The sequence below is a fragment of the Megalobrama amblycephala genome, linkage group LG12 (genome assembly GCF_018812025.1).
Source record: "Megalobrama amblycephala isolate DHTTF-2021 linkage group LG12, ASM1881202v1, whole genome shotgun sequence".
Taxonomy (NCBI): Eukaryota; Metazoa; Chordata; class Actinopteri; order Cypriniformes; family Xenocyprididae; genus Megalobrama; species Megalobrama amblycephala.
Genome location: NC_063055.1, coordinates 20,739,060 through 20,764,938, shown reverse-complemented (window position 1 = coordinate 20,764,938; position 25,879 = coordinate 20,739,060). Strand labels below are relative to the sequence as shown.

Here is a 25,879-nt window from a genome sequence, read left to right as displayed (position 1 = left end):
CCCACTATATCTCATCAATAACATCCACTTGGAGGCAACTGTCATCAATAGGTGCATTTAACACCTGTGACCTTTGACCCGGGGTGAAACTCACCAGTTTCCTCCTCTTGTCCTGTTCTGTTGGGGGTTCCTCATCATCTGTCAGCTTTGGCTCTTCAAAGTGGCTCATCAGCATGCAGCTAGAGGACAGGCAGCCAGAGAGAGGTGTGTAAGGTTGTGAAGTGTGTGCGCAAAAAGAGCGAGCGCAAAGTAGAGAAATTACATTCATGTAACACTTCATTTCTAAAATGTGCAATTTTTTCATGTTCTCCAGCAGCTGTGTAATCTCTCACTGCATTTATGAATACTCTTTTGACACCCCACTGAAGTATGTATGAGGCAGGTTGTGTATCCATCCTGCCTGGAAATGATAAAATGCCTTAGGAAGTTAACATAAGTGTATAGCACCACATCCCGAAGTCATGAAATATTTGCAACCTCACAGCATCATTCACATTTTATGAGCAGCTTACATACAACCCAAACCTATACATAAAACAATCATAATGTATACTGATCTGGCACTTCAGATGTCTTTCAGTGATATGTGTGTGTATAGATTACGCATACACAAGTTATGTATGTAATATGTAATGTATATGTGCAAAAAAACTTAAGAATAGATCACAAACTAATGTTTCGGGTCAGTAAGATGTATTAATGTATGTATACATTATGTACATAAGTGTACATATATTTGTGGGTATAGATTACACATACACATGGAATATATATATACTGTGTCTGTGATTTTTAATATTTATATATAATATATTTTGCAATAAATATAATATAGAATTTTCACAATTTTATTTGTAAAATAAAAACATGAGTATTAAAATGTAAATACCTATATTTATATAAAATTTAAATATTGTTACATGGAGGCATGTTTAAATAATTTTCAGGGTTTGATACTACAGTATATAATCTGACAAATATCTGACATTGTGACACACATCACCATCACTTCTACTGTTGGCCATTTGTTTCATGAAACGCACTGCCATGACAGTGTGTGCCCTTGTCCACCATTTTCCAGGTCATTAGGCAGACAAAATGCCTCTGTGAAGAATGAATGAATGAATGAATGAGGCATTTATATAGCGCTTTCATATGTACTACTGTACACCCAAAGCGCTTTACAATCATATCAGGGGTCTCTCCTCATCCACCACCAGTGTGCAGCATCCACTTGGATGATGCGACGGCAGCCACAGTACAACGGCGCCAGTGCGCTCACCACACACCAGCTGTAGGTGGAGAGGAGAGAGAGTGAAAGAGCCAATTCAATGGATGGGGATTATTAGGAGGCCGTGATTGGTAAGGGCCTATGGAGGGAATTTGGCCAGGACACCGGGGTTACACCCCTACTCTTTACGAGAAGTGCCATGGGATTTTTAATGACCACAGAGAGTCAGGACCTTTTACTGACAGGCCTCTGTGAAGAAGTGTCATCAAAAAGAGAGAATCAAACTTACTCTTTGAAGGTAGCCGTCTCAGGGTCTTCCGTCATAACATCATGCAGCGCCTCCACGCTGATGTTAATGATCCCACAGAACTTGTCCTGGATCACGCTGAAAAATGATTGCAGTGGGAAACATTATTCAGAGAATGAACACAGTGATCCATCATTCAGAGAAACGTGAACGATGACACCACTGTGACAGAAAGATGTTTTAGGGTGTCTTCACAAGCCTGAGAGTAGGGATGACATGGCAGCAGTTTTAGTAGTTAAAACCAAAGGGAGTGAAATTTCACAATATTCAATACCAGTTTCGATACCACAACAGAAAGTAATACGCTATTCAAAGTATTAATTTAGACAAAAACATACTGTATAAACAAATGGAAAAAGTAAACTTTATTATCTTTATTTTTATTATTGCCACACCAAAACAGCTATTTTGAACAAGAAATGTCTTTGCATGCAGGCAAATACGCATGTTAGCATTCAAAAGCAGTCACCTGTCAGTCTGACAGTGCCTGGTGTATGGAGTTGATACTCGCCTAGCTAAACTTTAGAAAGACTGCTATTGTTACTTTTTTTTTTTAAGTTTTAGCATTGACTTGGTTGCAAAGCACCAGTACTTTCGACATCCCTACCCATGGGTATTGAGATTTTCAGTCTGACAAAAAAACCCTTTTAGCCTGGAAATAGCTTGCACTCACAAAACCTTTATGCAAGGGAACAATCATATAAGCTTAAGAGAAATACTCAGTCTGACTGACTGTTAAAATATGAACTACACTCAAGGGATTGGAACACATATTATATGAGCTAGTTATTGCCAATAAATGTGAAGATATTCATTAGATTATTATGTCTGATGTATAAAAGGAATAGTTCACCCAAAAATGTAAATTCTGTCATAATTTACAACCCTCATCATGTCATTCCAAATACATACCATATGACTTTTTTCTGTGGAAAAAGTAGACGAACGTCTGATCTGCTCACTGAAAGTGAATGGTGACCAGGAGATGTCAAGCTCCAGTAAGAACAAAAACACAATACCAATGCTATTTTTGTATTATTTATATACTATTATAATTTTTTTTTTTTTATAATTTTTAGTTTTTATTTTTAGTTTCATTTTCAGTTTTTATTTATTTACTAGAGCTATTTATTATTATCATTTTAGAGCTTCAGTTTTTTTCAGTTACTTGCAAAGGAATCCGTTCTAATTTTTTTTGTTTAAAATGATCTAAAATTTATATTTTACTTCAGCTTTATTTAAATCAACAAAATGTTTTTAAATAGTTTCAGTTAACAATAATAACCCTGATTCATTTGACTTGTGCACTATATTCCTAGTCTTCTGAAGCCATATGATAGATTTGTACTTGACTGAAATTTAATTCATTATTCACAGCTGTGGTCACCTTTCACTTTCACTGTATGTAAAAGAGCAGCTTATTCAGCTATAAACATCTCATTTTGTGTCCCACTGAAGAAACACATTCACATAGGTATTTTAAGACATGAGGGAGTAAATAATGACAGAATTGTCATTTCTTTCATCCCTGCTATCCATGTAAGAATGAAATCATCCTACGGTCTTCACCTTCCCAGCACAATGAGTGGGGGCCAAATTTCCCGTGTTTGGCCCTTTCCATCACAGCCTTCAATATAAGCCCCCATGTGTGATAAAAATTGGTTCATTTGTCACTCATAGATCTGGAACACATGAGATTCCTTGACTGTCCACTTAGAACCCTGTGACGATTCTTCCACTGCCTCAGATCTGCTCACATGCAGCATTCAATGAAAAGCCAGATAAGGAAGGTCAGTTCTAAATCTCAAAAACATTGCTCGGTGAAATGAACTAGTCGATACAGTTTCTGGTGCAGCAATCACATCTCTGCTTTGGCGAAATAGAGGAAGATGATGAGGCACTGTAGCTGCTAAGGGAGAGGGGCACAGCCGATATGACTTAATAACAAGAAATTGGCAAGGAATGAAAGATGGGTGGTATGAAATTACAATTTTGATACATGTGCCTCCCTATCACCCATCTGCACCTTAGTGCTGGGGAATTGAGTGTTTCCTTAATCCAAAACGAGGTGTTCACTTCATATTTTATCTACGTTTTCATTAGTTTTTACTACATAAAAGTAAAATGTATTGTATATGTCTCACCATTCAAAACTGATGACTAAAAAGTTTTAAATAACTCAAAATGTGTCATGCTAAGCATATATTAGAATATATGGGTACTGTTAAAAAGCCAATTACCATTTTGCCTGAAGACACCCTATAAGTCAGCTACAAGCAAACCAACGCTAGCTAAATATCTACCTCAGCTACACTTTTATTAAAGTTTACAGCTGTAATATTACTTTTTTCATAGTATAATACAGGGTAGGAGGCAATCTTATCTCAACCCGCCAATATTAAAGCTACAAGAGCTGTGCTAGTGACCAGATGCATCATATTAAAGATTTCTTATCACCCTGCTTGGACCCGCAAAAGAGGCCTGTATAATACCTAACGACACTTAAACCAGCACTTTTGGACAATTAAACTTGGAGAACCACCATTTTATTTTGTGGGACAACATATCAGAAGAATTGCATTTATGTAAGACTAATGTGAAGTCTTTAAAAAGGGATAAATCATATTTTATATATATATATATACAATTTTTTGTGCAATTGGTAAGGTTTCATGCACCAGTGTTTTATGATGCTGGACCCTCAGAATTTTCGACCTTTAGAATTAGAATAGGCTATGTTTTAGCTACTGTGCCTTTAAGGCCATGTTTACATTAGTGGATTTTAATTTTAAACTGAAATCCTAGTCTTACTGGTTTCTCGACCGAAAACAAGTTTAACTGCACAATGGTTGCTAAAAAGGACCAGAAAGTCAGCAAAGATTGCAGTTCAGTCTCCATGTTATTGTTTACATGGTTGTCAAGGATACGCAGAGCGAACATGGGCAGCCACACAATCGTTTTCAAAAGTCTCCGTTTGGTCCTTTTACACTGAATTGCAACCCGGCATTCTCAAACTAAAACAGGCTCTGCAGCAGAGTAGTGTATACGTCAGGCGTAACTGTACCAAAAGTTAAGCGTTTTAAAACGAAAATGCACTAGTGTAAACGGGGCTTAAAGGGATAGTTCGCCCAAATCTGCTTTCCCCCAGCGCATCCAAGATGTAGGTGACTTTGTTTCTTCAGTAGAACATAAATGATGATTTTTAACTCCAACCGCTGCCGTCTGTCAGTCAAATAATGGGAGTGAATGGGAACTCTATCAATAAGAGTCGAAAAAAACTTACATAGACAAATCCAAATTAAACCCTGCGGCTCGTGACGACACATTGATGTTCTAAGACACGAAACGATCAGTTTGTGCGAGAAACCGAACAGTATTTATATTATTTTTTACCTCTAAAACACCACTATGTCCAACTGCGTTCAGCATTCGCTTAGTGAGGTCTGATCGCGCTCTGACAATGGCAGTGATGTCTCGCGCTTATACTTCAATGAGTGCTAGTCATCACTGCCGTTGTCAGAGCACAATCAGACCTCACTAAGCGAATGCTGAACGCAGTTGGACACTGTGGTGTTTTAGAGGTAAAAAATGATATAAATACTGTTCGGTTTCTCGCACAAACCGATCGTTTCGTGTCTTAGGACATCAATGTGTCGTCACGAGCCGCAGGGTTTAATTTGGATTTGTCTATGCAAGGTTTTTCGACTCTTATTGATCCAAGTTCCCATTCACTCCCATTATACGGCTGACAGATGGCAACGGTTGGAGTTAAAAATCATCATTTGTGTTCTACTGAAGAATATCTTGGATGCGCTGGGGGTAAGCAGATAAACATCAAATTTTCAGTTTTAGGTGAACTATCCCTTTTTAAGACTTCTATGTCAACACCCTTTTTAATGTGAAATCAGTAACAGTGATTTCACATTAAAACTTTTTTAACTTTTTGTTAATTTATTTAAAGCTAAGTATTGACAAATCAATGATACACTACATTTTTGTTAATTAAAAAAAAAAACCAGTAAAAAAAAAATAGTGTTGCACAATTGACAAATATAGATTATTGGGGAGATTATTGCTGTTATTATTATTGTTGTTAATTATTAAATGTTGATTAATACAATATACATTAAAATTTATTTTGTGTTATAATGTTTAAAGCAGCAAAAATAGAAACGTTTGTTGTGGTAGCTCTAAATAAAACTTCATGATATGTTAACCTGTAGCAGCTGCAATTGCAATCATATTTATTTTTCCAATATTTGTGCAGCCCAACCCTGAAGAAGTAACTGAAAGGTTTATTTCTGACTGATTTGGATCGAGCAGAAGGCAATAACAGCATCACTGATGGGTCATGATTTTCATGATATGACCCCTTTTGAATGGGACCAAACTGAAACAAACATTATTTTTAAAGAAAAATACATTTATACAAAGATAAACATTAGATAAAGAGCATTTATAAGATGTTTTGCAATATGTGAAACCCTGTCAAAGAATGGAAAGAAAAAGCTGAATCTCTTTACCTGCGAAAAATTAGATTCCTCATGGTAATGCTACTTGAAATTAGTGTTAAATTAACCACAGTCTAAATCACGTAATCCACTTGGCTTTCTTTATGAATATGTATTCCGACTGTAATCAAGCATGCAGCATTGCTCTACACTGTCTAAATGTTCTGGCAAACTCCAACATCATTATTCCAAAGGCAGCTGGTTGAAAACACTCTGAACGGTTCTATTTGTGCATATGTAGAAATGAAAACCCAAATCTGCATATCCCTCTCCCATTTTTTGGCCTGGCTGTATGCACGGAGATCATTACATCATTATCATCATCTGTTTACTCCGCACTCTCCAAATGACTGAAGCAGAGACAAAACGGTATCGTTTCATTGCTGTCATCACCCTGGTTATACTTCATTAAGGGGTGAAATTATTTGTGATGTATTGCACCTCAGAGAAGAAACATTCAGTGCCTTGGGCATTGCTGTGAGCCCACAGGTGTTTATTCAGAGAGAGTCAGAACACAGCAAATAGAATAGTAATGGCAGGATCAGAAAATGCCATTCAAAGCACCCTGAATGCCTTTGAAAATTAATATGCTGGGCCTCGTTTCATCCAGCCTCTCGGCACAGCTAAATATCCTTTCAGAGTCAGCTTTCATAATTTTCTCTGCGCTGTTCAAGTCAGATGAGTCTAAAGAGACGAAAAAGCACCTGAATAAGGATTGTTGTTGACTGGCGGAGCACAATTCCTCCACAAAATAAGTTTGTATACTGCAATATTGTAGAATCACACTCATTAAAATAGCATTTTAAGGCACAACAGACAGAAAATTCCCTGTTTGGATCAGGGTCAGAAATTAAGGTGAAATTAAAGGAAAAAATTATTTGTAATATCGAATTAGGTAAGATTTCTTAATGTTTTTGAAAAAAAGTCACACCAAGGCTGCATTTATTTGATCAAATATATGTGAAATATTATTTAAAATAAATATTTTTAATTTTAAAAATTGTAAAAAGCTGAATTTTCACCAGTCAATACTCCAGCCTTCAGTGCCACATGATCCTTTAGAAATCATTGTAATATGCTGATTTGTATATGATTATGCTTTATGTTTTTGTGAAAACCATGATACATTTATTTAAGGACTCTTTGATGAATATACAGTTCAAAAGAATAGCATTTATTATAAACATCATTTAATGCACCCTTGTAGAATGAAATTATCAATTTATTCTTTTTTTCATCATCATCATCTTCTTCAAAAACTTCAAAATATGAAAAATCTACAGCATAAAATATTGATGTTGATTTAAATTTATAAGCAATAATTTTCAACCAAATTATTCAGACTGAAAATGTGTTAATGAATGAAGTATTTGACATAAAATTATGACATGCAGCTTATTTTTAATTAAATATGTGAAAAAATGCCCCTTAACTACAGCTATACAATTACGTCAAGAACTAACATAGGGGTGTATTGCTCTTGAAATGTGATCACAATTCTTAATGTTGATTAACAGAATATTAATTAAAATACCTTTCCGGATGTTTGGAGCAGTACTGAACTCATGTCTTTTGATGCAGTACTACTAAATATAACGTTGGAATAATTTGTTTATGATCACGGTTATTTACTGAACGACTGTGAAGTCCTACCCTGCAAAAGTAATGGAAAAGTGCATTCCTAACACCGGTTTAAATATGAGCAGAAAGCAAGATGTGGCAATAATGGAGAAAACAACATTGTGCTTCTGAGCTTCAGAGACTGAGGCTCAGAGAAATCGCTCATGGATCCAGGCTGTCTCTACAAGCGTGATAATGCATGACTATCCCACTCCCCCACAAGACTCAGGCTTAAGCCGCATGGGGAGTCTCTCCTGTACATCACAGCAAAGCCCTGAAAACTGCAGAAGGAAAACAAGGCCATGATGGAGCTGTCATTGTTGCCAGTTAATCACATCTTTTGGTGGGAGGGACACTGACAACGAAGGGCTTTGGTATTGATGCCATTATTGATCTCATAGAACAATGACCCGTAAGATCAATCTCAATGAAATAAGTGACAACAGACCTGCTGCAGCACCACAATCGATTTCACAGGCCTGAACGCAATTCCATAATACAAGATTTCACAATGGGCACATATACAGACAAGATACATGCATACAAAATGTGGACACATACTATAGATCGGATAAATCCAGAGCGTGAAAAATTTTTCCGATGACCGGCCGACCTTCAGAAAAGAAAGTGTTGTACGGTCCAAACATAAGCCTGCATGCAGAGACATGCTCAAGTGTTTTCATGCGGCCGGATTGAATATTTATATTGTAATGAGAATGTGAATGAGCATCAGTCATGAATTCATGTACCATTTCTCTTCCCCTGACAGTCTGCGCATGGTACAAAAGCAATATGACTGGTCAGTTGGTCTGGGCTTTAAAATGGCAAGGGGTTAGCAACCTTTTTGACATGAATTTTAAATATTTCTTGCTAATCACTGTGCCACATTGCATAAAAAAATATGTTGTGATGTCGGCGGTGCAGGATGCTTGACACCGTTTCCTAGAAAAAAAATCATGCAATTTACCATCTAATTGTGTACTGCCATTGCTGTTTACTGCACTATTTGCACTGGTATTTGAATTGTGTGTTGTGGAGGTAACTAAGAGCATCTCTTCCCTTAATAATGTTATTTATTTTGAGCGTACACGTCACTGCCAGGATCACGTATGCCCAGTTGAAAAGAGTAGTGACTCAAGCAGATGTGTTATTCAGCAGAAAACCTTATTTAAAACATTTATCATTCATAGTAACATCTAATTTATGAGAAAAAATATTTTTGAGAGCAAAAAGGAACAGAAAAAAACAATAATAACTGTTGTGTGGAGGGGTGATGCATCTTCTCACTTAAAATTAAGACAAGGTTTCTAAAACCAACAAAAAATATTTTTTTATGACCATATTCCACTGTTGCTCTGAAACTTGGGAAGATTTTGCTATTGTACCTTTATGACTAAAGGTGCGGTCACATTAGCAAAATTTCTATTAAAATGTGCTGCCAGTCAATATATTGTCTGAAGTCAATATAGCGTAGCGAAGTAAAGCACTGCTCACACAAAGCCATTTTCGAACCAAGCTGTTGGTCAATGCGCTGAATCTGCTACGAAATCTGTGTGGCCGAATCTTTCACCTTCACAAGAAAATTCCCATTTGTGCGGACAAATGTTCACCTCAGTTATTGGTGAACAACTATAACCTACCATGATATCTGAGATTACGTGCACTTCTATGGAAACTAACTTTCAAAAAAAAAAAAAATTGTATTTAATAGTCAAACTGCAGATGAAAAATGACTCTACTCTTTGAATTTCGCAAATCAAGGGAAGTCATTGTTACCATGAGCAGTGACCTTCCATTCCCATGAAGCATTGCTAATGATACAAATCAAGTCTATCTACTATGGAAGCATGTTTCTGCCATTGAATAAAAATAAAAAAAAAGGTAATTGCGGCTTTTTATCTCACAGTTGTGACTTTTTTCCCCCTCACAATTACGAGTTTATATCCTGCACTCCATACTTAATAACTTGCAATTGTTTGGGATATAAACTCGCAATTGCGAGAAAGTCAGAATTGCAAGTCTTTTTTCTTGCAATGATAACTTTTTCTCACAATTGCAAGCTAATGACAATTTTTCCCCCTCAGAATTGGAACAGTATGTCATGCAATTCTGACTTCATAACTCACAATTGTGACTTTTTTATCACGCAATTCTGAAAAAAAGTCAGAATTGTGAGATAAAAAGTCGCAATTACATTTTTTTCTTCAGTGGCGGAAACAAGCTTCCATAATCTACACTTTCAAACGACTTATATCTTTTTACATTTTGTAATTTTTTGCAACAAAACTTAAAGGTGCCCTCGAATGAAAAATTGAATTTATCTTGGCATAGTTAAATAACAAGAGTTCAGTACATGGAAATGACATACAGTGAGTCTCAAACTCCATTGTTTCCTCCTTCTTATATAAATCTCATTTGTTTAAAAGACCTCCGAAGAACAGGCGAATCTCAACATAACACCGACTGTTACATAACAGTCGGGGTGTACGCCCCCAATATTTGCATATGCCAGCCCACGTTTCCAACATTATAAAAGGCATTAGACAAGGGCAGCCAGTATTAACGTCTGGATGTGAACAGCTGAATCATCAGACTAGGTAAGCAAGCAAGAACAATAGCGAAAAATGGCAGATGGAGCAATAATAACTGACATGATCCATGATAACATGATATTTTTAGTGATATTTGTAAACTGTCTTTCCAAATGTTTCATTAGCATGTTGCTAATGTACTGTTAAATGTGGTTAAAGTTACCATCGGTTATTACTGTATTCACGGAGACAAGAGAGCAGTCGCTATTTTCATTTTTAAACACTTGCAGTCTGTATAATGCATAAACACAACTTCATTCTTTATAAATCTCTCCAACAGAGTAGTATTAGCCGTTAGCCACGGAGCACTATCAAACTCATTCAAAATCAGAAGTAAACAATATAACAGTATACAATACTCACATAATCCGACGCATGCATGCCGCATGCATGACGAACACTTTGTAAAGATCCATTTTGAGGGTTATATTAGCTGTGTAAACTTTAAGGCACTGTTTAAGGCAAGCGCGAGCTCTGTGGGCGGAGAGCACGGGATTTAAAGGGGCTGCAGCATAAAATCGGCGCGTTTATAATGATGCCCCAAAATAGGCAGTTAAAAAAATTAATAAAAAAAAAATCTATGGGGTATTTTGAGCTGAAACTTCACAGACACATTCAGGGGACACCTTAGACTTATATTACATCTTTTAAAAACATAATCTAGGGCACTTTTAAATATATTGTATTTTATACTTATAATCAATGACTAAAAGCCAACAGTTTTATACTGCACCACTGTTTCTGATTCATTCATTTGCAAAGCATTATGGAATGAGTAGTTCATTCCCATATAAAGACATTTAGTACATTAGACTTAGTACATTTAGATTAGTTCCTTTGTATTTTTCGCTGATTCTCTAATACTTCTGTGCTTCAAATCAAAGCCTTTAATGTGTTTCTTCTCAGAGGTAGTTAGGTTCATGATCACTGGTGCCCTTTATACTTGTATCATTTATACTGGTTGCATATAGGACAAAGTGAGCTGCTTAACTTTGAATGGTTGCTGCTAAGTTGCTGGGTGGTCATTTGCTTGGCTCGTTCCATTTCTTGGTCTATTACATCAGCAGTAAAAAATGTATTGAACTGTGAGGCATGGGAATGTAATTTACTAGTAATATTACAGGCAAAATGACTGACTCCCCTTTAAAACACCTGACATCTCAATGAGATGCAAATGGCACCTTGAAACAAAATAGCTATAACTTACAGGTTATCTCACAATGTGACAAGTCATGATAATAGGGCTATCACTGACATCCGAACTGCTGACGTACCTAAGACCAAAAAGCCATTTCTCCTGACGAGTCACCGTTACGAAGAGATTTTTCATTCGTTTGGTGTCTGAGGTGAATGTCAAATGATTTGTATAAATGTTATCACTTGTTCAGCTTCCTGATGACATCTACCATATAAGCTTCAGACATTTACATGCAAATGTGATAGGGTTATCCTGCAGTGTTTATAAGAAGACAAACCTGTTGTCAGATGGTAAAAGCGACAGGAGTGCCAGGGCAGAGAGCTTTCTCCTCTCAGGCTGGGTGATGTTGTCCATGCGGTCCACCCACATCTCTATCATACTCCCCAAGAGCTGGTCTGCCTGGAAAGCAGAGATCGCCATGATAAACATAATTCTCATTTATAATTTAGTTGTGCACAGGTAAACGAGGCACACTAGGAACAAGATTAATACACCCTTCATAAGATGAGAGGAAAACATTAGGGTACGTCGAGCCGCCTGACAGGCCGAATATATAAACACCTCCGTCTTTGAAGTTGTTGGCTGATACCGTAAATAATAAAAGGGTCTCTGCGGGAAAGATATTTCTGGGATTAAGGAAATTAAGGAGAATACTGATATATGCTGAGACTACAATAGTGCAAATAAGTTCAATTATTCAGCGAAGAGATACAGCCCAGGGATGAAAGGGAATGATTCTGTGTGGGCGGCTCAGCAAAGCATCTGGGTCCACTGGGACCAAATTACAGTAAGATCAGCTCCCACAAACACAACTAAATATATGCTTGTGTAGAGAAAGAAAACTAGGCCAAGCTTGAGAATTTTTTGTTCGTTGGTTGAATTTTTTTTTTTTTTTTTTTTTGCTTCAGTCTATTTGACCTTGACATAAAGGTAAGAAGTGCAAAGGAAGTACTGGGGACCCCCACATTTGAGGCATGTGAGCTTGAGTTCTTAGATTTAGAATCACAACACTAATTAGTTAAGCAACGATATTGAATTTCTGGTTGATAGACAAATGCTATTATTGTAAAAGTATGCCAAGCCCTGTATATATAGGGCTTGAAGTACTGAAGTCACAGTTTGTAACAGGTTCGGTACAGCAGGGGGAGAATACTAAACATAAAATTGCTTCTTTTTTCTTCTTTTTTATTAAACAGTGGTTTATTGAACAAATTGAGTCTCTTTAAATAAAGTCAATTATAATTAACATTATCTTAAAGGTGCCCTAGAATTAAAAATTGAATTTATCTTGGCATAGTTAAATAACAAGAGTTCAGTACATGGAAATGACATACAGTGAGTCTCAAACACCATTGTTTCCTCCTTCTTATATAAATCTCATTTGTTTAAAAGACCTCTGAAGAACAGGCGAATCTCAACATAACACAGTCGGGATCATTAATATGTACGCCCCCAATATTTGCATATGCCAGCTCATGTTCAAGGCATTACACAAGGGCAGCCAGTATTAACGTCTGGATGTGCACAGCTGAATCATCAGACTAGGTTAGCAAGCAAGAACAATAGCGAAAAATGGCAGATGGAGCAATAATAACGGACATGATCCATGATATGATATTTTTAGTGATATTTGTAAATTGTCTTTCTAAATGTTTCGTTAGCATGTTGCTAATGTACTGTTAAATGTGGTTAAAGTTACCATCGTTTCTTACTGTATTCACGGAGACAAGAGCCGTTGTTATTTTTATTATTAAACACTTGCAGTCTGTATAATTCATAAACACAACTTCATTCTTTATAAATCTCTCCATCAGTGTGTAATGCTTTAGCCACGGAGCACTATCAAACTCATTCAGAATCAAATGTAAACATCCAAATAAACACTGTACTTACGCGATTAGACATGCTGCATGATGAACACTTTATAAATATCCATTTTGAGGGTTATATTAGCTGTGTGAACTTTGTTTATGCTGGTTAAGGCAAGCGCAACCTCCGGGGGCGGAGAGCAGGAGAATTAAAGGGGCCACGCAGCCTGAATCGGCATATATTTAATGATGCCCCAAACTAGGCAATTTAAAAAAAAAAAAAAAAAAAAAAAAAAAAAAAAAAAAAAAAAAAAAAATCTATGGGGTATTTTGAGCTGAAACTTCACAGACACATTCAGACTTATATTACATCTTTTAAAAAGACGTTCTACGGCACCTTTAAGGATAAAAAAAAAAACCTATACAGCTAATGCTGTAAACTACATACAGAGAGCCCTTTCTTGCACATTACTAGAATTTTAAAGGTTACAATTAACAACAGAGCCCAAAATATTAAATTCAGTTGCTATTTTTAGATATAATCATTAACACAAAAAACAAATAATAATAATAATAATAATAATAATAATAAATAATAATAATAAAAAACAACGTAAACTGCACATAAGGCAGGTTTTGTATTAACTTCTAATGTAATTATAAAATAATTGGTCCCACTTTATATTAAATGGCCTTAACTATGTACTTACATGGCAAATTAAGCATTTGATACAGTGTACTAACTCTGTACCTACATGTATTTACATTGATCTATCTGTAGTTACAGTAGATTAACAGTACATTTTTGTAAGTACACACCATAATTGCAATATTGTAACTACAATTGTAACTATCTCTGACTAACTTTCTGTGAATTTATGTTTTTACATGTGTAAAGCATTATTGTTCATGCCTACTGCAATGAGCTTAAATATGAGTATGAGGGTGGATACTTACTCAAACTATTTCATATTCAAGCTATGGATGGAACAGATGTTTGCAAAATACACCAGAATACACCAATGTATATTCAGTCGTCTCATTTAGCACATTATGGCTCCCGGGATTCAATAAGTTTGATTTTATTTTATTGTGCAACTCGCATACTGTAAAAGACAACGTGCAAATACCAAGCAGTTAACAAATGAAACCTTATTGTAAAGTGTTACCAGAAAGGGTCTGGAACATGTGTTGATACCCAGGAACTAATGTGTACTTACACTGAAAATACACAAAAAATGTTCACTTAAAATAAAGTGTGAAACCTGTGTTCATACCCAGGAACTAATGTATACTTACACTGAAAATACACAAAAACTGACCAAAAATAGATTGTTCCTGTTTATCTGAAATTTTTCAGATTCTTAGCTGCACATGTTGTTTTTATTTGCATGGACCTGCATTATTAGTGAGTTTAAATAATACCACCCTAATTTTATTCTTCATGTAATACAATTTTGTGTATTTTCAGTGTAAGTACACATTAGTTCCTGGGTATCGACCACAGGTTCCTCACTTTATTTTAAGTGGTCAGTTTTTGTGTATTTTCAGTGTAAGTACACATTAGTTCCTGGGTATCGACCACAGGTTCCTCACTTTATTTTAAGTGGTCAGTTTTTGTGTATTTTCAGTGTAAGTACACATTAGTTCCCGGGTATCAACACATGTTCCAGACCCTTTCTGGTAACACTTTACAATAAGGTTTCATTTGTTAACTGCTTGGTAATTGCACGTTGTCTTTTACAGTATGCGAGTTGCACAATAAAATAAAATAAAATTTAGTGAATCCCGGGAGCCATAATGTGCTAAATGAGACGACTGAATATACATTGGTGTATTTTGCAAACATCTGTTCCATTCATAGCTTGACTATGAAATTGTTTGAATAATAAGTATCCACCCTCATACTCATATTTAACCCTCTGGAGTCTGAGGCTGATTTGGGGCCTGGAGAAGTTTTGACATGCCCTGACATTTGTGCTTTTTTCAGTTGTTCATAAACATATTAATGACACAAGTGTCATTACACTGTATTCAGCACAAACTAGGCTACCATAATATGTGAGGAACATGTGTGTACATGTTTGTGTTTTTGAAGGAATAACGTTTATGCGTGGTTACTGAAAAAACAAAAAACTTAAGTCACTGATATAAGGCCAATAAAAGTATATTAAATCTGTGTTCACAAGACTTTTGGGTATTGAAGGTTGTAGACTAGAGTTTTTGCTTCAAAATTATGTAAAAATTATGCTGACTCCTCTTTCATTTATAACAATATACTGATTTAGTTTTTGTAAGACACTTTTTGCCAAGAAACACGGTATGCGAGGAGGCGTGAATCTCCATGAATAATGGCTCATTCTCACCTGTGAAGACAAAAGAATTGAATAGTAATGACCTGAAAAGACTTGCATATTAATGAGGCATTTCAGTCAGGTAGGCTGTGAAAAAAAACTTCTGTGATGTCTCAAGCTCATCATGGTATATGAAACATACAGAAAAATTTTATTACAATATAAAATAATGGTTTTATATTATACTTTAAAATAGAATGTATTTCTGTGATGCAAAGAGTCTGAATATAGGCTTTTAGTTTAAAAGCATGCACATTTGGAGAAATATAGGATTCTCATATGTTTATGTCAATTTTCTATACAGAGGAGTTATTTTTTATTTAATATTCATTGTTATCTCTATGAGCGCTGGTGTTTGCAATTCATACTGCAGCCGGAGGGCGCTCTGTGCATTTTAGTCCACAAATTCACCTAAGAAGAAGACGATATTCCATGAATGGTGTTTACCAAATCATACTACAGCCGGAGGGCGCTAAAGAAACAAAAACTCACTTAAAACTTATCAATAGAAGAAAACAAACAGGAATTTACTGAATGTCTTCCAGAGATCGCTAACCATGGCTTTTTCATCCAGATAAACAATTTTCAAGGCAATAAATACACGATTGAGATGATGAATGCATGTGTTGTCTCTGAATTTGCCTGTGAATAGCGCTGGCTCCGTGGGCGTGGCCGCATTAGTGGGTAATGAGCTGAATCACGGACTTCTGACATGGCTCTCTTTTCATACAGATTACATAAACACAGAATGTTTGTTTTCGATTTGACTTGCACGATTTAAAACCTGACATTTCAACGTTTTGTTAGACATAAGTATGAATTTTTTGTGATTAGTATTCACTAAGTTACACTTCATTTTCTGAGAACTATCAGATTGGACTTCGTTCAGAGGGAGATGAGAGATCACGCATCATGTTAGTTTTCTTTATTTTACAAAAAGCACAACATTTTGTTTTTACTCTGAGTGTATACAAATAAAAGGAGATATTCTATAGTTTCAATTGATGTATTACTTATGTCTCTATGACAAAAATGACAGAGTATTTTAAGTCTGTTTTGCTGCAATGTGAAAAAAAACCTGCAAAACGCGCCGGCGCGTTTTTAGACCTCAGAGTGTTAAGCACATTGCTGTAGGCATGAACAATAATGCTTCAAACATGTAAAAACATAAAACTTTAAAATTCACTGCTCTATCAGGCAAGCAAATTCTTGTGGCCTGGCAGTTATCCTCACCTCCTGGTTGAATTCCACAGCCATCTGAGTGAGAAGTGATGTGAAAAAGCCTGAATTCTGCAGGAGAATCCGACCCATCACCCCCAGGTATGTAGACATAACCACAGGATACCTCTGCAGTCAAACACACAAGAATGTGCAAACATTGAAAACGGGAAACCGTAGAGTTTCACTGAAATTAGGTTGCAATAGAATTTACTGTGTTCAAACTCACTTCGCCTTCGACAATCCCCTGTAACACGGCTGGCAGAACAGGCTGAAACATATGGGAGCCCAATACAGGACTTACTTTGATGGCAATTTCAACAACCTGCAAGAGGCAAAGTGAAAGAGAATGAATTGATAATTTCAGAAAATCTACCACAAAAACTGAAAATGGGCATGAGTAGAAATGGAAAGTTTAATAGCCTAAAATCTCCAAGTACTTAAGAAGTTACACAATAGATGGAAATCAAATAGTTTAAACATTTGAGGATTGCAGTTGATCAAGCACATTTCAAAGCTGTGGAAAACAGGTAAATAGGACTAGAGGGCAGTGATGGAAGAGATGATAAATAGTGGCTGTGAATCATACTATAAATCTTTAAACCCCTCGGTTAAATGTCCCACTGTTTATCCATGTGTGAAATTATAACCCTCATACTGTATTGTTTTTCATCAATGACAAAAAAAAAAAAAAAAAAAAAAAAAAAATCCACATGGCTTGGGTAAAGTTATTTATTCAATATAATATTATACGATATATAAATATGTCATAAACAAACAGCAACCTACTTTTTAATTGGTATTTTAATAATGTATAGAGCAGTTAAAGGTGGGGTAAGTAGTTTTTCAAAAACGCTGTTGTGCCATGTTGATATTTGAAATCAACCCAAACAAACCCACCCCTCTTTTCATTGCTCTGCCTCCAAAACTCACCCTCCAAATCTAACCACCCTGCTCCAAGTTGGTCTCGAACCCCGGCCCGTTCGCTGCTGGCAGGCGAGGCGAGAGCACTAACAATGCAAAACACCACAATCTCTAGCGGCCGTCAGTATGCAGTGGTTTACCTGCACAACTCTCACTATCTGGCCACTGTTACACAGGCAATGCGAGAGTGGATGTCTGTTTATCACAGCTGACGCACAACAAAATGTTTCACGAAAATAAAGCGCAGATGATGAATGAATGACAAGGAAGCACAAAAATGAACGTACAGTACACAAGAGTAAATACAAACAAGTGTTCATTGTTAGTTGCCAACAGCACAGCAGCTCCAGACAATCAATGCCACTCAGTGTTACTCACGTGTGAAGCGGAATCTAAACACCCGCTTAGCTCTCTCCTGCGCTGGGAAGCTTTTCTAATATTAACGCGGGTCCTAAAGCACTTGCCCAGTAATAAACCTTCATTCTAGTGATATTCTTTTGAGCTCTTTTGCATTGTCTCTCATTTCCTTTTTTTTCCAAATCTACCTCTTGCTCGTTCTTTCTCCTCGACCATCATACACCGCCTAATGCTGATTGGTTACACATTTGTTATTGGTGTCAGCCCGACTAACTTCCAAACAGTGTTTTTGAAAAACTACATCCCTCACCTTGTTTTTATAAGCACATTTTAAAATTAGTGCAATACCATATGGCGATTTCTGTGAACATTTTTGAGTGATTTGATTCATTCAAAATGTAATTTTTTTTTAGATCCCAAAACTAATTTTATTTGCAGTACTGAGGTCTATAAAAAAGAGAAGTCAAATCTCAACAGAACATCAGGGGAAAAAAAAGTCTTGCTCAAGGGCACAATGGTGGTAGTTCAGGTCTCGCTTCTTGCAAAAAGCAAACCACAGGGACTCTATTAATATTTCTGAGCACCACCATACTCATGAATTGAGAAGAAGGCTGGATCAAGCCTACTGGCATGGCCACGTAATGGCCAAATAAAAAGTACATTAAATTACTGTGAAATTCACAACCATGTTTAATATTACATCACCAGCAAAAGTACTGCTGCACACTTCTGACCTTGAGGACAACCAACTAATTTTCAATCATTTCAAATTGCATATTCACTCTGAAAGAGGAAAAGCAGCTTGTAATTGTGTGAATTCTGTTCTCAGACCATGTATTGGCTTGAGAAGGGATCTTGGCAGCCCAAGGCCATTACCCTCCTATTCCACCCTCACTTTGACAGCATGCAGGATGAACCGCTCCCTCAAGGTACACTACGGTTTCCATTTTTCTACTTCAAGCTGCTGGTGCACAAACAGCTTGGCACATAGGGCCGAACATTACTTAACACACTACAGAGGGTAATCTAGAATCAATGTGTATAAACTAATGTGTCTGGATTACAGCCGTGATTGACAAAAAAGCTTGAGCTGGCAAAGCCTTTCCACACGAGGGAATTACGCCACTTTTGAGGTTCAGTTACATTTAGTCATCTTGACATCCATTATTTCATCAAAAGATCATCAAAGATCATAAGAAAATATCTTGATCAGGGTTCCATACATGGATCAGGAATAACATTATGACCACTGAAAGGTGAAGTGAATAACACTGATTATCTCTTCATCATGCCACCTGTTAGTAGGTGTGATATATTAGGCAGCAAGTGAACATTTTGTCCTAAAAGTTGATGTGTTAGAAGAAGGAAAAATGGGCAAGCGTAAGAATTTGAACGAGTTTGACAAGGGCAGAATATTGATGGCTAGACGACTGGATCAGAGCATCTCCAAAACTGCAGCTCTTGTGGTGAACCGGCGACAGGGTCATGGGCGGCCAAGGCTCATTGATACACGTGGGGAGTGGAGGCTGGCCTATGTGGTCCGATCCAACAGACGAGCTACTGTAGCTCAAATTGCTCAAGAAGTTAATGTTGGTTCTGATAGAAAGGTGTCAGAATACACAGTGCATCACAGTTTGTTGCGTATGGGGCTGCATAGCTGAAGACCAGTCAGGGTGCCCATGCTGACCCCTGTCCACCGTGCCAACAGTGGGTTCGTGAGCATCAGAAATGAAGAAGGTGGCCTGGTCTGATGAATCATGTTTTCTTTTACATCATGCGAATGGCCGGGTGCGTGTGCATCGGGATGCACTATAGGAAGAAGGCAAGTCGGCGGAGGTAGTGTGATAGTGTGATGCTCTGGGCAATGTTCTGCTGGGAAACCTTGGGTCCTGCCATCCATGTGAATGTTACTTTGATACGTACCACCTACCTAAGCATTGCTGCAGACCATCTACACTCTTTCTTGAAAACGGTATTCCCTGGTGGCTGTGGCCTTTTTCAGCAGGATAATGCCATCAAAAATGGTTCAGGAATGGTTTGAGGAGCACAAACAACGAGTTTGAGGTGTTGACTTGGCCTCCAAAGATCTCAATCCAATCGAACATCTGTGGGATGTGCTGAACAAACAAGTCCGATCCATGGAGGCCCCACCTTGCAAAGGATTTTTAAAGGACTTGCCACAAACAACACAGTGACACGGTTTTATGCTTTCAAAAAGCAATGAGCGAAAATAAAATCTAAATCTTCACTGTGGTGTCAGTTCCGTTTCATTTTTAAGACCCTTGCATTGTGGATTTAAGATTTATTTTTACATTAATATGTTTAAGACATTTTAAGACTTCAAGTATACACGGACACCCTGTAAAAATAAAAAAAGAGGGATGAGTCAAAATGATTTCTTGTGGTAATAAACTTCATGCTACAAATGTTGACAGAGCTTGAACTCTCAACCAACATTCCTTTACATTCCATAATATATAGAAATACACTAACCACATCGGTTCTGCTAAAAGCATCTGTAAGAATGTTTCTCAAAAGGAATGATCTGGGCACTGACAGTACGAGAGCTGGTGGTCAGTGTGTGTGAGCATCCAAGGACACCCCTACGGGCTGCCACTTGTACTTGGCTCCAGCTGCACAGTTTGCTCTTCAAATCAATCACAAACTACCACATGTTTCCCTGCGGACGTCCTGGCCAGGGTGGATAGGAGGCCAAAAACATTTTCCTAAACCTCACTGAAATCATTCAAACTAGACTGACATGTAGTCCTAGTTTCATGCAAGTTTCCTTAAAGGGGCAGTTTATTTTCATTTACTCACTCTCATGTTGTTTTAAACCTATTTTACAAGTCTTCTGAAGTCATTTGCAACACACCGAATTTACACTACTGTTCAGTTTATTTACAGAAAATAATTATTTTGATCAATTTATTGAATAAAAATGTCAGTAAAGACAAAAATTGTCACGAATGACTTTATTTCTTCCTTCATATTTTTTTTTCATTATAACTTGCACATTTCTATGGTGATTTTGTGTTCATTTTGAAGCTTGAAAGCTTCAGTTCTCATTAACTGTAATTGAATAGAAAAGTTCAGCACAGATTGTGTCTTTTTTTCCCCACAGACAGAAAAATCTGTAACAACATGAGAGTGAATAAACGATGACAGACTTTTAATTTTTAGTTGAACTATCCTTTCAAGCCTGACAAATTCTATCCACATGGTGAGCAACATCTCTGTCTGATTTTTGAGTACCCTTTACAGAAGTGCCTTAAAATTAGTTCCTCTTGAAAAAGGTGATTTCTGTCATGAAATTACATGAACCGTATAGTCCTTGAATCGTGAACACCATAAGAGATGGCCTGTCATGTCTCATTGTACTTTAGCCTTTGACTTAAATGACATCTCTTCAAACAAATTTTACTGAGATGATGGCCCCTTCTTTCTGTTAATTAAAACGTCAATAAAGTGAAAGTAGCACCGCCAGATACTGCTGATATAAATGAACAGTTAATTAGAGAGTTACAAAGCTCTTGTCCATCGAGTTACATTGATTTACGTACCAAACATGCTACCTGTGGTGTAAGAAGGCAAGAAACCCTCTGTGAGGTTAATCGAATGGCTTCCCACACGTCTGAGACTTTCACTGCCTACACAGATGCTTTAAAGCATTCAGAAAAGTTCCCATGTAGAGAAGCAAATGGAGGGGTGCAAGTCTGAAAGGTTGTTTGATGTGTACTCATTAAATGTTAACAGATCAACCATTAAAATAACAATTAGTTATTTACTGTATTGTAAAACTGTTTTATTTTAATTGTTAAAAAAAAAAAGAGAGAAAAAGAGATATTAAGCAGAACGTTCATGCTGCTCTTTTCCATACAACAAAACTGGATGGTAATTTATATTTTCAAGATTCAAAGAGAGTTAAAAAAAAAAAAAAAAGTATTTGATATGACTTGTGCACTATATTACAAGTCTTCTAAAGTCATCCGCTATATTTGAGTGAGAAACATAACGAATTTACACCACCATTCAAAAGTTCAGTAAGATTTTTTACTAAATAAAAATGTTAGTAAAGACATTTGTTACAAAGATTTCAATTTCAAATAAATACTGTTCTTTTGAACCTTCTATTTATCAAAAAATTCTAACAGTTTCCACAAAAATATTACAAAGCACAACTATTTTCAACATTGAAAATAACCAGAAATGTTTTCTGAGCACCAGATCAACAAAAAAGATAAAAGTTCTGCTTTGCCAATATAGGAATAAATTACATTTTACAATACATTAAAATAGAAAACTGTTATTTTAAATGGTAATATTTAACAATAATCACAATATATTTCACAATTTGTGGAGCTCTACATCACCATCTAACTTTCGGAGTGTGGAAAAGAGTAGCTTGTTTTGAGTTTCACGGTGGAAAGAATATAAAATAGAACCACACGGGGGAAAGTAAAAGATGCTAAACTATTCATCGGAGAATTAAGCAACTCTTTAATATATAAAGACTGTAAATTTTGTTTTTTAGTTGTTGTTGCCATCATAAAAGATAAAAATAATAAGACATGAGGACAAAAGGACCACCATAGACCACCATTGGTTCTGAGAGGATAATATATAGATATTCAGTAACAACCAACAGAAACAATTTGAGAATGCTGTGGATTTTCCCCCCAGCATACCCTACTTGTTATTTTCAACAGGCATCTTGTACACGCAGATTCCCACCATCAAAAGGCATAAAACGAGGCTTTCTATCAAACTGCCAAAAATATACATGTATGTCTCAGATAGCCACGGGCTCGTTTTTTCCAATTAAAGTTGCCTTCACTCTAGTGGAAAGATGCTGCCTGTTGGCACAATGTAAGACGCAGTGCATGTAGACACATTCGCGCACACCTGCGCTCTATGCTACTTAGGATCCACAGAGAAAAATGATTAAAGTTAATGAAATGAAATTAAATGAAATGAACACATTACAATACACAACTTAAGCTTCCATCTTATAATTCATATATATTTTGGATTTGAACATTTTTAAAACTGAAAAGTAGTGTTACTTCTCTTAAGTTCGTCAGTTAGACCTTTCCACAAATCGACCCCTTGAACTGAAATACAATTCTTTTTTACATTAGTTCTGACCACTGTTTTTTTTTTTAAACATATCCTTTCCTCTTAAATCATATGTACCTTCCTTAATTTCAAACAAACACAATATATTTGCTGGCATAATTTGTTTTTTAACGTTGTACATGAACAAAGCCGTGTTAAGACTAAGTCGTAAAATTTTAGTGCTTTAAATTTAAGAAATATTAGTTTAGTTGATTCATTAAATGAGGAATAATTAACAATCCTAATTGCTTTTTTTTTGCAAAGTAAATATAGATTTTGTATTTGACTTATAGCTATGCCCCCAAATTTCAATGCAATAGGTCATATATGGTACTAAGAGAGAACAATACAAAATATACAATGTCAATTTGTTTAGGAAATACTTGATTTTATGTAATATAGCAATGGTTCTTGACATGTTTGACAATACATGCGTTATGTGTGGTTTCCAGGATAATTTATGATCTATTATTACTCCTAGAAATTTTATTTCCATTTCTCTTTCCAAAACCACATCATCAATCTTTAAGTCTGTAACAGTATGTATTTGTCGATTACCAAATATAATATATTTGGTTTTGGTAATATTTATAGATAATTTGTTTACATCAAAACACAATTTAATTTGAAATAGTTCTCTCGATACATTTGTATCGAGGTGCAAATTCTCACCAGAACAGCATAAAGTTGTGTCGTCCGTATATAAGACACACTTTAGCAAATCAGACACTTTACAAAGGTCATTTATATATAAAACAAACAATTTAGGACCCATCAGAGACCCCTGGGGCACCCCACATGTCACCCTACACATTTCAGAGTTTTCATTATTAAAGTGTACATACTGGTACCAATTGTCAAGATAACTCTCTAACCAAGAATAATCTGGCCCTCTAAAGCCATACTTTTCCAACTTATTCAGTAATATTTTATGATTAATGGTGTCGAAAGCTTTTTTAAATCGACAAAAACACCCACTGCATATTTTTTATTGTCTATTGAAGAAGCAATTTCATCAACTAATTGCATTAATGCCATTGCCCTAAAACCATATTGTTCCTCCTGCAGTAAGTTATTTTTTTCTATAAAATTATCCATTCTTTTAACAAAATGTTTTCTAATATTTTAGAAAATTGAGATAGCAGTGAGATAGGCCTATAATTACAAAATAAATGACGGTCTCCACTTTTGAAAATTGGTATAATTTTTGCCATTTTCATATTATTTGGGAATACACCCGTTTTAAAAGATTGGTTGAACATATAAGTTAATGGTTCGGCAATACACTCAATAGTGTTTTTAACTAATAACATGTCAATATCTGTCCAATCTTTTGACCTTATATTTCTAAAACCTTTCACAATTTGCAGTATTTCTTTTTTGTTCACTTCTGATACAAACATTGAAAACATTTATATTAACTCCATTATTCTTATAATTAGACTCTTTTATGTCATTTGCTAACTTATTACCCACATTAGCAAAGTATTCATTGAATTCATTTGCTATGTCTTTTGAATTTCTGAACAAAAATGTCATCCCATTAATTAAGTTAATTAGAAAAGTTTCACAGTATGCCCTGAAGAGATGACAGAACAACAATGCCATTACAATGCAAAAATAACATAAACACAACTATCCAAAACCTTTGGTAATATCGCTTTTCCTAGCACTCCAGCTCTTCCTGTGGGGGCGTGGAGCATGTTTTATGCTCCAAATTGGCTTGGGGTCTCTGATGAGCATCTGCTAACCTATGAAGGAGCAGCTGGAGGCCAAAACGAAAAGCTTTATCTGTAATGGCAGCATCCTGGCAGCCACTCTGCAGCGATCTGTCCCTCCGCCTCCAGAGAGGACTGGAACTGCAGTGCAGACAAGAAGCTCACTTTGAAGCCCACATCAGACAGACTTCTGCCGTATGACCCCAGTAAGATAATCATCTGTGCTACAAGGTCCAATTGGTCACATTGCTAAATTAATTAATTAAAATGGTTGAAAATAAATTATTGGGGTCCTGCAAATAGCACTTTCATCATTTCTTCAAAGTAGAAATCTATCCCAAGTGTTGGTGTGGAAACGAGAAGTGTTTGAAAAATGGAGGGTGGTGTCAAAGAGCGTGCCTCTTCTGTCAGATCTAAGAGCTTGAGTTCATAAGGTAAAGCAAGCAAAGTTGAAATGGGCTTCAAGAAAAAAAGAAAAAGAAAAATCTGAGCTGACTGTGGTGTACTCAAACCAAAATGACAGAGTTGAGGAATGGGTTTTCTAGTCATTATTCTGCAGCAGTACCAGGGCACTTCATTTCACAACAGAGCGTCAAGAAGACACGCACAAAAGAGTCTTGTGGGGAAGGATGGATCAAGATGTTTGCGAAAGAGTGTCGAATGAGTCGTACCTTCAAAACCTGGACTTGCCCTTCTGTGGTAATGTCTCTCAGAAGTTCACAGAAAGATCTGCAGAGAGCTTCAGCATAGTTCTGGAGAGAGAGAGAGAGAGAGAGAGAGAGAGAGACGACCAGAGTGTAAAAACAGGGCACAATCATGCCTGTTATGAAGTATGTCATATATGTCTTAATCTACTGGAAAAAAATATATTGACACGTAATTAAAAAAGATGAAAATATTCAGTTTTATTTTATCACATTATCA

General features: G+C 36.2%; 1 protein-coding gene across 3 annotated transcripts in view; it reads right to left on the bottom strand.

The window, feature by feature from the left end:
• The window catches only part of ipo11 (importin 11), a 194,969-nt gene that overhangs the window by 20,856 nt on the left and 148,234 nt on the right, over positions 1–25,879 (bottom strand). For 2 of the 3 annotated variants that reach the window (XM_048209570.1, XM_048209571.1), the window contains exons 24-29: positions 25,627–25,707; positions 17,068–17,163; positions 16,854–16,967; positions 11,736–11,857; positions 1,521–1,616; positions 95–179 (exon numbers count right to left, since the gene is read on the bottom strand). In XM_048209570.1, coding sequence (XP_048065527.1) covers positions 95–179; positions 1,521–1,616; positions 11,736–11,857; positions 16,854–16,967; positions 17,068–17,163; positions 25,627–25,707 — 594 coding nt within the window. The remainder of the gene's footprint in view (positions 1–94; positions 180–1,520; positions 1,617–11,735; positions 11,858–16,853; positions 16,968–17,067; positions 17,164–25,626; positions 25,708–25,879) is intronic. The other variant, XM_048209572.1, reaches the window with a different exon arrangement.